General features: G+C 48.2%; 1 protein-coding gene across 3 annotated transcripts in view; it reads right to left on the bottom strand.

The window, feature by feature from the left end:
• Window positions 1-8,279: 8,279 nt before the first annotated feature.
• The window catches only part of DAGLA (diacylglycerol lipase alpha), a 90,323-nt gene continuing 86,003 nt past the window's right edge, over window positions 8,280-12,599 (bottom strand). For all 3 annotated transcript variants that reach the window (XM_032958006.2, XM_032958005.2, XM_076068501.1), the window contains exon 20: window positions 8,280-11,727. In XM_032958006.2, coding sequence (XP_032813897.2) covers window positions 10,719-11,727 — 1,009 coding nt within the window. In that variant the 3' untranslated portion in view covers window positions 8,280-10,718. The remainder of the gene's footprint in view (window positions 11,728-12,599) is intronic.

Raw genomic sequence — 12,599 nt, 5'->3', positions numbered from 1 at the left:
AACACAATGCAATGCATGTATCTATATATGCGTGTTGAACTTTAGATTTGAAGCTTTCGTGACTGCAGGAATCCATACTCTCTGGTTCTTTCGGTAAAGTCACATAGATAGAAAAAATAAAAACAAATCTCCTGATGACGACTGCTTGTGTTGCGATCGAAAGGTCGTGATATTTTTAGATTTATTTGATTCACTTTATTTTAATTTTCATTATTTTATTGTTATTATTTTCTATCTACGTGACTTTACCAAAAGACCCAAAGAACACAAGAAGCAGTTCTAAAGAGATGAGTTTTCAATCTAGACTTAAAAGTGCATAGCTCCAGTGCGTTTGATGGAACTTATTTAAGGATAGCCCAACATCAACGTCCATCGTGAGCGTAAAACATTTTACGCGAGGGGAGTAACGGCTGGATGAAGCCTAATGTGCACTTAAAAAAAGAAAAATCACTAAAATGTTAATTAGGTAACTTTCAAATCAAAACCGTTGGTGAATGAAGTAATCCCACCGAGCGTCGTGCGAGACGTTCCAATTTCTCCAAGGCAAGACACCGCAAGACGAAATTTTCACCACGGCAAAGGAGATTTCGGTCATCGTCAGTCGGAAATTCCTCACCATCGCCACCAGCTGATATACGCCCAGGGCGCTGGGCAGGTCAATGAACTGCCGAGATTTCTCGGTTATGATTCAAGGATCCGTTTCACACGCAGGAGACTTTCGCGACCAATATCATCCATAACACAGGTTTTCTTTTGGGGTTAGATCGCGTAAATATATAAATGTTGTGTCGTTAAACCTGCCACCACCCGACACAGCCCACTAGTAAGGGGTCGTCATGTAAACAGAACGTGCCAATTCGTCACTAGTACAGCACACCGGTGTGTTAGAGAGCCAAGCCACATTTACAATTTGAGTACGACGTTTCGCCAGTAATTACGAGCTTCATCAGGCGACAGCCAGATTTAGTTGTACTTAGTTGGAATTACTGGCGAAACGTCGTACTCAGATTATAAATGTTGTGGCTTGGTCTCTCCAACACACCGGTGTGCTGTACTAGTGACGAATTGGCCACGTTCTGTTTACGTGACAACCCCTTACTAGTTGGCTGTGTCGGGTTGTGACGGGTTTTAACGACACATTTATATATTTACGCGATCTAATCCAAAAAACCTCTATTATGGATGATATTGGTCACCAAAGCCTACGTGTTAAACTGGGTCAGAAAGTTACAAAACACAATACAATGAAACGATCGACGTACAAAGTACAGTACAGAATAAGAAATGTAAGCAAATCACTAAAAATAAATATATATTGCGATTGCAACATACACAAATTTAAAAGTGCTGAATTTCACTTGAAGCATTTCTATTCGTTGTCGCGAGCTTGGGAATCCACAGCAATTGATTAATCGATGCAGCGCTTCAATGGCATACCTATCCTGATGGTGTAAAAAATTCTGTCCTGAGAGATGCATGCATGGAGTTACATTGCTAAGAACACATGGAATCAGTGATCATGCACATGCTAGAGATAGCACGTGGGCTCTGGCAGCCCACGAACCTAGACGGGGAGACGATGCCCCCACGGTCATGACTCAATAAGGCGACGCGGAGGGAGCATTTGAAGGCGGAGATGGAATGTTGATAAAATCAACTCGTGCTGCAGGCGCTATCGTGGAGTGTTACATATCGCAGAAGAACCACGAGAGGTGGTGACAGCTTTGGGGAGGCCTTTGTTCGGCAACGGACTGACCGTGGTTGATGACGGCGATGGTCTGAAATCTCACCGCTGGAACTTGACATGTCTCGGTTAAATTTTGATTTAAAGCTTTCGTGACTGCAGTAATTCATATTCTTAGTTTTTTTTTTAGTTTTTTTTTTAATTTGCCGTTTAAAAATAAATTTATGCAAACCAACACACCTGATGATGACCGTTTGAGTTATGGTCGAAACGTCGTGAGAATTTTTTATTGTTTTATATATATTTTGTTATTTTGTTGTTTCTCTTCAACGTGACTTTACCGAAAAAACTAAGAATATGTCTCGGTTACTTTTTTTTCCTGTCTGTGTGATTTGCTGCCTTTCCCATACGTTGCACTCATATCGTGGTTTTTTTTGTATCGTTTCCTGTTGTAACTCTCCGACCCCGTGACCGTACTGGACATCATGTGAAACGAGAACTTTGTAGCGCATCGGATTCATCCGGTATATATATTTAAAAAAAGATGCTGTATAATAAAAAAGGGGCTAAGCCTGCCCCTCAACTTGCTGCCGCTGGCAGCTAGCCCCGTGTTTCATGTTCAACCGAGCGGGACACATCTCACGTGCAGCATTGAGGCTGCGACAGAGCCACGCTCGACCGCGGCTCCTTCGTTCACGGAAGCATGAAGCTCCACCACTCACGGGGTGGACTGAACAACGTCGATATACGTAAGGCGAATTTCGCGGCTGCGTGTCACACATGATGAGCGCTTTCCGGAATCACCACTGCTCCCGAACGTTTCCACTTAGATAACAGAAGCCGTTTTGAGCAATGATGTACAAGATCGTGATGAAAGTGACACTTTTCCCCCTTGCGAGGGATGTCACGATTCTTTTTTTTGGCAATTGAATACAAGTGCTATTTTGAAACGCACAAAAGCGGGTGGAGAAAAAAAATATGTCATTAACGAACAGCGGGAATGATTTACGCATCGATAAGAAACCCCCCGCCCGCCCCCGCCCCATCGGTTATTAATGAAATTAGCCTAAGTTAAAGAGACGAACAAAACAGGCAAAATAAATTGCCATGGTACGCTTTTTTTTTGTACCTCTGTCGCAATGAGGGAATTGATCGCCGGGCCTTCAATCCTCCGCACCGGTGCGTGCGTGCGTGTTTAAAGAACAAATAAATAATATTCAACGTCTGCAGCCCCCGCAATGCGGGCGGATCAGGCACCTCTGACCCCTTTTACGCACATACACATCGTGACTCACCGTAAAAAAAAACAAATATAAATGATTAAATTAAATTGTAAAACAAAAAAAATTGACTCACGTTGTACAATTATTCAGAAACGTTTGATGTTACAGCCACACCATCACCGCCAACCGACGCTGCATGTGCGACAATGGACTATATATATACACAACCGAAATAAACATTTGACAAAACAATTGTTTACTCCTGTGGTATATATTTTTTGTAAATGTAAACAATTAAAAGCAAACAATAAAAAAAACACGTTTTGTATGTACACAAGTCAGATTATAATCATTATAAATCAAGTCGTGGTCAGTGAAACCAACTCCCATGATATTTGTAAACTAAAGACGTTCATTTCTTTCTTTCTTTTCTTGCTATATTAAAAAAAAACATTGAAAATAACAGGAAGTCTTAACTGCGTGATATGCCTCAGTAAAACGCGGGCGACGTCAATAATAGTGCGAACGACTGTGTCGTCCACAATGCCAGAGGAGAGAAATGTCCACGGCTTTTGGGTGCGATATGGATCGGTGTCGCTGTCGGCGGGGATATGACCGAGGTAACACTGCCTTTTTTGTGTTTAGTTTGTTGTCCTTCCCCCGTACCTCCGAATAGCACGGCTGGCTACGTACGGTGGGTGCGAAAGAAGTTAAACGTACGTACAGGGCGAAGGGTTTGTCACGTGTAAACTGTCTTTCCTTGCTATCAAGTTCTCCCCATGACCACACCATACTCGGCTGGTGCTTCCTGATTTTCAGAGGGGGAAAAAAATCAAATCATAAAAAATCGAGCCGAGATACAACATTTCGGGCTAGTAGTTTCAGATTCCACAATGTTATTGTTGATAACGGTTTTTTTTGTCGGTTAGGTCACGTAAATGTAAAAGTGTCGTAGACCCACCTCCACCCGATACAGCCAATCCGTAAGGTTTGTCATGTGAACAAAACGAGACAATTGATTTTTGCACACAGCGTTGGTGTACGGTGCTATTTCAGCAATATTTTGATGTTTTTTTCCCTGGATTTTCTGTTTGCACAGTCACACATAGTCACTTTAAGATGTTTTCTTGTTCATGTGTTTTGTTTGTTGCGGTTGCACCCGATTCAAGAGCCGAATGGCTCACAGGGCTATACCAAATAAATGGAACTATGAAATGGAACTATGAAATGGAACTATGAAATGGAACTATGAAATGGAACTATGAAATGGAACTATGAAATGGAACTATGAAATGGAACTATGGTTACTGCTTCAGCACCACCGATGTGTTGAAGAGCAACCCAACAACACTTATGATTGAGCGTGCCGTTTCTCTGGTGATTGCAACCAGCATCACCTTCAGATTGTTTCGAAAACACGAGGTCCCTTCTGTACATTTCCCAGAAGAACAAGTTACGTCTAGTGGCATGGAGTGATATGAATGAAGCGAGAATGATCAAATATCTCCAATATCCCTTCAACATCCTAGAATCCAAAATCCTCGATATCCAATATTCGCCCCTATCCCCACATCCTCCCACACTCACAAGTCGTAATGTCTCATCTCCCTTTTATTCACTGTAGGGGAGGCATAATAAATGTATGAATGTTGAACTTCTTTCGCACCGTATGTAGCCAATCGTGCTAATCGGAGGTGCGGGGGAAGGACAACAAACGAAACACAAAAAGCAGTTCTAAATAAATGAGTTTGTCAATCTAGATTATTTAAAAATGCATAGCTCCGGTGGCTTCCTGATATCGAAAGGAAGAGCGTTCCAGACGTTCGCAGAAGCGCATCTGAAAGTGCGCGAAGTGGCGACGGTCTTTGTTCGCTGGCTTAGCCAAAAGCCGCCGCTGCGAGGACGACCTAAGTTTGCGTGATGATCGTTTATGCTCCTTGGCGAGATCAGCAAGGTATTGGTGGTTCAAAATGGCAGGCGGTGAGGGAATTCCATTCTCTGACACTGAGGTCTCGTCACTAAAGAACCTCTGACCAAGGCCCTTTGAACAATGAGCATATTACAGGGCACGTTTCCTATTGAGAGAATATTGTGTGGATTCGCACGTGAACTACTTGTGATAATTTAACCGGAAGGATATTGTCTTGTGCAATTATATTCAAATCCTGAGTGCGACATCATTACGAATGCATTCAGCAAGTAGAGCGTATCCAATTTGTTATTTAGAGGTTGGAACAGATCTGTAAACAATATTTTCATCATCAAGAACAAGCAAAGGGGAAGTACAAGGTAAGCAACAACAACAACAAAACCCCCCGAGTTTGAAAATTACAAATGTTTGATCTGGTAAACTTTGAGAATACAATGAAAGTCAATGATACACGGTTGTAGTGTTTTGTTTGTTATCTGCGTCACTCTCTTTTCTACGTATTGGGTTTGGGAGATGGCCGACCACCTTCTCGGTGTGGCCCACCCGTTACACGTTTCCCTGTGACCTTGAAACACAACTGATACCGACACCTAGGCATTTATTCGAATCCTACATACGATCAGTTGAGCCAAATGCTGAGAATGCTCTTGTTAAGGGCCAGAAAGTGATCGGACGTGGTATTCGAACGTACCAACTAAATTAAAACGACGCAAACTCTATATTCTTGGTTCTTTCGGTAAAGTCAAGTAGAAGGGAAATAATAAAATAATACAAATAACTTTACCGAAAGAACCAAGAACATGAATCCCTGCAGTCACGAAAGCTTTGAATCGAGACGCGAACTCTCTTTATCTCTCTGCTGAAGCCCTCTCGTCGTGGCCAGCAGCAGACCTCCTGAACCGTACTGCTGCTGCTATCGTGTGCAAGCATAGAATATAATCTAGAAATTCTGTTTGCTGCAGGAGTCGGTTGAATCTACAATGCGCACTATTATATGCGGACCCGCCAAAGATCGACAAATATCGACAGAGCCAAAACACCAATTAATCGCAACTGGGAATTATTATTGTTTCCATCAACGAGGTCACACGGTTGCGATGACTTTGCGAGACTGCCTCTCGCTGTTGGGAGGGGGTAAAGGGTTAGGATGACTGATTTGACGAGCAGTGGTGCACCCACTGCCGAATTCTCCGAGTAGCAATAGTACCATATGCTACGGGCCCCGCACTTTCAAGGGCCCTGCTCTAAATGCTTTCAAGCTGTCAATTCCGGTTCAGTGATTTTGCACTTGCTCTATTACCATGGTACTATACCGCCTTCAACTTCGATGAACGACTGGGTGTTTAAGGTTTGCTATTTGTCGTATTATCTGGGCTGTATAGCAAATGAAAAAATACAATTACCTTACTACGCAAGTAAAAAATAAAAAAAATTGTGTTTGAATATTTACGTGTTTTTTTTTAATTTAGGGCCCCTTTATAACATCATGCTACAGGCCCCGCAACTAGCTTAATCCGCCACTGGGTGCACCGACGTTACGCGACTCTCCCAACGAATGACAAAAATGACGCGACAATTTAAAGAGATTCAAAACAAACAAAACAAAAAACACTCGCATGAATACGTGTAACATTTCATCCCACCCCCGTTCAAAACGACGCGGTGTTTTTTTCCCCCACCTCACTTGTATGACGCACCGCAGGGGGGGGGGGGGGGTTCGAATTTTCGCAGCATAAACACGGTTGACGTACGCGTTTATATTTGCATAAAGCAGGCTGGAGCGCGACCGCTGTAGGAGTCTGATGCGAGTTGAGCGCAATTACATAACAGTGCCATTTTACATCAAATGTGGATGGATGTGTGCGTACGTAGAGAGATAGCGCGTGCGGCTGTCTCTTGCGGATTTAAAAAATATATATATATACACAAGCGAGTCTTGAATAAATTCCACTTACATAATTTAGACATTTGCGGTCGATTCAATATTTCATCCCGAGCTGGAAATACTCTCTACGGTTGGGTGTGCACGCACGCACGCACGCGCAAGTTTTTCCAACCCATCGGCAGAAATGGGTAACTCGACGCATAGTTTTTGAAGCGCGCATCTACGCACTTTAACCCCTGCCCACAGCGCTCGCCCATCTCCACTACGGTCACCCCCCCCCCCTGCTCCCGCCCCGCCCCCCCTCTGGCTGCTTCATTCAAAATTAGTAACGACAAAATCGAGCTTCTCAGGTTTTTCTCTCCCGTAGCTAAACAAAACGTACACCACAACTGATGTTGGCCAACAAAAACAATTTCCGATGCGAAAAAATTATCCGCAAATTACTCAATGGGGATCACGCACGTAGCAACATCGCCATCCCGGCCCCCCCGGCCCCTACTGCGACAAACTTGGCAGGACCCTCCTGACTCAGTGAGGCTTTGCACGTCTGTACGTTGAATTTCTTTCGCACCACCGTACGTAGCCAACCGTGCTAATCGGAGGCGCGTCGGAAGGACGACGACAAGAATGTTAAAAAATAAAAAGTTGTGATTTTAGGCTGCACAGAATCATTGCCACCAAATCCACAATGCCTTGCAGATTCTCCTACTACAACCAGTCGTGGGAGTATAACCTGCAATAGCGTGCATTAGCCCTGCAGTGTGAACATTATGTAAAAGAAGGGACCATTCCAAAACTCAGGGGCGCCGGACAGACTAACCGACGATATGATCTACTTTTGTCTACGGCGCATTCCGCTCTCGCTCGCACTCCCGACGACGCGCAAGAGGAGACGCTGAACAACAACAACAACAAACGCCAATGGTGTTTAACATTGCACGAACACCATTGAACTTCGTACTAAGAATTTTGAAGGAGAGGGGGGCCGGCTTTGGGGGGGGGAACTGACCATTTAGCGGGGGGGAGGGGGGCGGTTGGGGGGAGGGCGACTGCCTTACATGCCCATCTGCCCAGCAGAGCACAGACTAATATATAGCAGCATCAAGTAGCAAAGTGCAGCAGATGTTAACTCCCTCGCCTGGCACGGAGGAGGTCGTGGGTTCGATCGCCACCCTGACGCCTGCTGGTGTATATTTGGAGTTTGCATGTCTCTCTTCCCGTGGTCGCATGGATTTGTTTTCCGAGTGCTCTGGTTTTTCCCTCCACATTTAGAATCAACATCACGCGTTTACAGTATTCGGCTGCTCTTAATTTCCACGCGATAAGCCAACTTCGTTGAGCTATCATTTGTGGCCAGGTCGCTTCTGAAAAAGTGCTATAAAGCTCAGTGAGCCTTACCTTACCTGGAAAAATTAAAAATAGTTTTTAAATAGTTTATAGATAGGACACGAATGCACCAGTTTCGACCCTTTTGAGTAATCGTCTTATGCGTGCACCACAACGTACATGGACGTATTGGCGGTACACCGGTGCAGCATAGCAGACTGGTCCTCATAAAAGAGTCTACAATCAAATTTGTTTCACTGACATTTCCGTTTGCGACACGCCCCCGCCCCGCAAGATTTTCTGGCCGGGGTTGCGGAATTGCGTGAAAATACCGTGCACCTGTGTAACCGCCAAAACGTTCGAATGCTCTGTGGTGTACGCAATTGGGTTCACGTCACCCCCATCGAGCAACTTAAGAGGCGTGACCATTCACTGCAACTTATACACATATATATAAATAAGGTGCAGTCTGAAGGATGGCTATGCACGCTAACATCCCTTTTCGTCGATGAGAATCCTCTCAATCGCAGGACAACATGCGAGCGGGTCGTGACCAAGTGCGCTTTCTCTCCAACCTCCGTCGTCAAATCAGGCGGCGTGTGCTGCAGCCTGGAATCCAGCAACATCCCGAGGCAGTGCCGGTGGAGGTGAAATGAGTCGGACACCCCGGATTCGAGGTGGCCTTAGGGAACCGGTTACAACAGTACGTCGTGTATGCACGTTGAACTTTTTCCGCGCCGTGGTGTGTTCCGGTCGGCCGAGTTCGATTCCCAGCTAACGGCTGACGTGGGTGGCAAGTCATTATGTGAACTGGTGGAGCCTTGCGCGCGCGCGCACACACCCAACCCCTTCCATCCGCAACCGGCACTAGACAGCGCGGGTGAAGTGCGGTCAAGCGACCGCGACCAACCTGGCGTGGGAGGGCCTTCACCCAGCCGTGGATTTGGCAAATGGGCCATGATAGATATGTCTACGCAGCGTGTGTGTGTGTGTGTGAGGCCCAAAAGTCACGCCGAGTTGTTTTTCACATCTCGGGTCGCCCGTACCAAGAGGGTTTTTTTCGACGGTAATCAATGGTTACAGGGATTAAAAAAAAAAACGTAAGAGCATAACGGGAATATTTTTGTTGTTGTTGTTGTTGGTGTGTTTTTTCTTGCCGCCGGAATAAGATGAGAAGAGATGCAAATTGCAACCAGGATTTTTTTTTGTCTCTCTCCATTTTAAGTGCCAGCCTCACCGTCACCCCCCCCCCCCCGCCCTGCCAACTCATGTTATCTGGTCACAATATTACTCAATAACTTTGGGCAATGTTAGCCTCGGGGACGATACTTAGTCTGTCTCTCCAAGAGCCGCGTCCTTTCCCAAAGACGCCGGCGATCGTGGACTTCCGTTGGGCTCCGATATTACCTGAGAGCACTGCATGGAGATTCACCTTGTCCATAACAAGGACGAGATGAGCATTGTCCAAGAAGACCCACTCATCCGTGGTGAAGCCAATGGACCTGGTGTAATGGGTGCGTCTGCGTACAATGGACAACGGCTCTTGAGGGCGACACAGTGGTGTCATCCCACAGATTGCTGTGGACGAGACAAAGCGGTTGCCTCAACGCCTCCAGGATATCGCAGGAAAGATCAAATGCGCTCCGCAGTGTTACTCAAATCCCAAGAAGTAATGGATAAAAGGAAGAGCTGATGTGCAGATAACATACATCGCTGATAAGCTACTCCCCTCCCCCCCCCCCACATATTAACAGGAGTGATGCGTACATTGGGTCGTGAAAAAAAAAAACAGCCGGAATATTTCAGCATATGAAATTTCGTCTTGGCCTGAATACATTTTTGTCCAGTTAATGGGGCTGGGGGAATCTTTATTTGCAAGGGAGGATACTTAAACGTTTTTTTTTTGTTTAATGTGACTTTCTAAAAGTGCCGGTGTCGTGATTTCGCTGAATTAAATTACGTTTGTCAGTGCATAGAGGATATAGTATGTACAAGACATGCGTGCATGCAATTGTGATGTTAACCCTTTCCTTTCCTCGATTTGGTTCCACTGTCACCGACATTGTGTTTGCGATAAATTTTCCCACTTAAGTTCCACCAATGCGGTGGTACTTCGCAGAGGTCCACTTTCCCTCAGCACCCAAGAAGCTCGGGGCATAACCCCACCACAGTGGCAAGTTCCACAAAGTGGTACAAAAACAAAACAAAAAGAGACAAAGAGTGCAAACCCATCCCGAACGAAAATGCATTTCAATTCTGTGTCCAAAGGCTGCAAAAGGGTCAAGTCGAGGCTCGGCCGCACGCTCGGGATGCAGACGTTCACCCAATCAAGATCGCATTACGGCGCCACGCTTTGCACGACTCCCAGCTCGAGCCGAGCGGCGACTTCGCGCCTTGTCTCAACGAAGCTTCGGGTCAAAGCCGAGCACCTCCGCTTTTGTTTAAAGCGCACGCCCCACATTACCCGGGGCACGTCTACACCGCCTACACGAACACCAGACAATGTATGTCTGAGTTTAGCCAAAGACTATCAACCGCCCCCCTCCAGGGCCCTATTCGCCAATTTCGCTAAGTCTCCGGGGCTATCCATTTCCACGGCGGTTTATTTTCCCGACTTGGCTCGCTCCGTTTACACTTGCGGTGAGGGAGTGAAAAACGCCAAGAGGACCTCTAGATGGTGGAGACGTAGCAGTCTACCGGCTCACTGTCCCGGTGACAGTTGCCCGGTTTGGTGGCGATGAGCTGCTCGTGGCTTGCCAAAAGCGTGGAGCTCGTCGTGCAGGCCTCGCTGGAGGGGCTCATCGGGCCGGACTGTGACACGGAGATGCCCGACGTCGTTATGGCCTCCGAGGAGGCCGCCTGGCTGCCGGCGCTCTTCGTTTTGACCTTGCCGCATTCGCTTATCTCCCGCTCGCTCACGGACTTCACCATTTCCTTCAGCTCGTCCAAGCTGTCCTCGAACGCCAGTCGGTACGTGTCCTGGAAGGAGCTGCTGCGGTTGTCCAAGTTGAACACGCTGTCGATAAAATCCGAGAACTGCCGCACGTCCGGGCTGGGCACGCACACTCGCTCGCTGCTGCGCGAGCACGGCGCGCAGTTCACCTTGCCGTTTTCGTTCGCGAGGCCGCTCACCAGGTCCCCTTTCAGCGCCTCCACGCCGCCCCCCTTGGGGGGCTGCACGTTGACCGGCGCCGGCCGTCGCCGGTTGCCGCCGTCGGACGAGTCCCTCGCCGCACCCGTGCCCCCGCCGCCGCCATCCTCGTCGTCGTCGTCGTCGTCGTCGCCCCCCCCCGGGGCCTCCGGAGACTTTCTCGACGCGGCGTCGTGGGGCGCGGCCTCGCTGCGCGAGCTCAGCGAGGGGTTCTCCTCGGGGATCACGGGGTCCACGTAGTAGCAGGGCGGCTCGTCGCGCTCCATCACCACGCGCAGGCTCGGCGAGCTGCGCACGCTGCGGAAGCCGGAGGAGCGCCGCGAGTCGAAGCTGCCGATGGAGTCGTTGTCCGAGAGGCTCTCGACGGTGGCGAGCGGCGCCCGCCGCTCGTTGAGCTCCGCGACGAGCTGCTCGCGCGTGTCCCTCAGCAGCTGGTCGACGGCGGCGGCGGCGGCGGCGCGGCCCGATCCCACCTCGCGCTCCGCCGGGTGCGTGTACTCCCACGACAGCTCCGACTCCTTGTTGCTCCTGCAGGGCGGAGCGGAGCGCGTGGACGTAACCGTCGCGGGTCGACCGTCGTTATCCTCGCCACTGCGTTTGGCGTAGCAATAATAAAAACACGTCTAAAAAAATAATACGTGAAAACTCAGTGATTTCCTGCCAGAATGGGCAGTGCACGTACGTATGGCTGAACTTCTTTCACGCCGTACGTAGCCAAACCGTGGCAATCGGAGATGCGACCGTGCTAATCGGAGCATTGAGGCGCAGCTCATCTTCTGTCTATAGCCCTGAGCAGACAGAGGTGTTAAATTCCGTGGTCGGCACGAGTTTATCCACAGGATAAATGTCCACCACAAAATGACGCGTATATTTAATCGATTCCCGGGGGGATGATGGGGCTGAAACCACCCTCCCCCCCCTACGTGGGATATGAACTCACAATCTTCTGATTGAGAGCCGCTCACTCTCCCGCTGAGTCACCTGGCCGGCTATTTGATATGTATCAAGGTTTATCCACAACCTCAGCGTTGATCTCTAGGTGATGGGGGCAATACTGTCGCCCCACTGGAAGCTGCACTCCAACCTCTCTCGCTGTCCTTCCCCCGTACCTCCGATCAGCACGGTTGGCTACGTACGGTGGTGCGAAATAAGTTCAACGTACGTACGTGTGTAGTGTAACAGCGCCGGCTGGTGGCCAGCAGCGGCAGCTGTGGTGGCCAGACAGTACACACACGCCAGTGAGGGTGTGGGCACGGAAAGGGTCACGGAGGACCCCATCTTTAGGCCTCTGGAACCTGCTAGCGGGTTCGAGAAGAAGGGCGCGGTCAGGGCGGAGCCAGGCCGTGCTGCGAGCATAAAAGGAGCCGAGAGCGGGGAGCTCGAGGCTGCCGTTACTGGAA

This window comes from Petromyzon marinus, chromosome 21, assembly GCF_048934315.1.
Source record: "Petromyzon marinus isolate PM22_M1 ecotype Great Lakes invasive population chromosome 21, UKy_Petmar_22M1.pri1.0, whole genome shotgun sequence".
Classification (NCBI taxonomy): Eukaryota; Metazoa; Chordata; class Hyperoartia; order Petromyzontiformes; family Petromyzontidae; genus Petromyzon; species Petromyzon marinus.
This window is presented reverse-complemented; position numbering and strand designations above follow the sequence as displayed.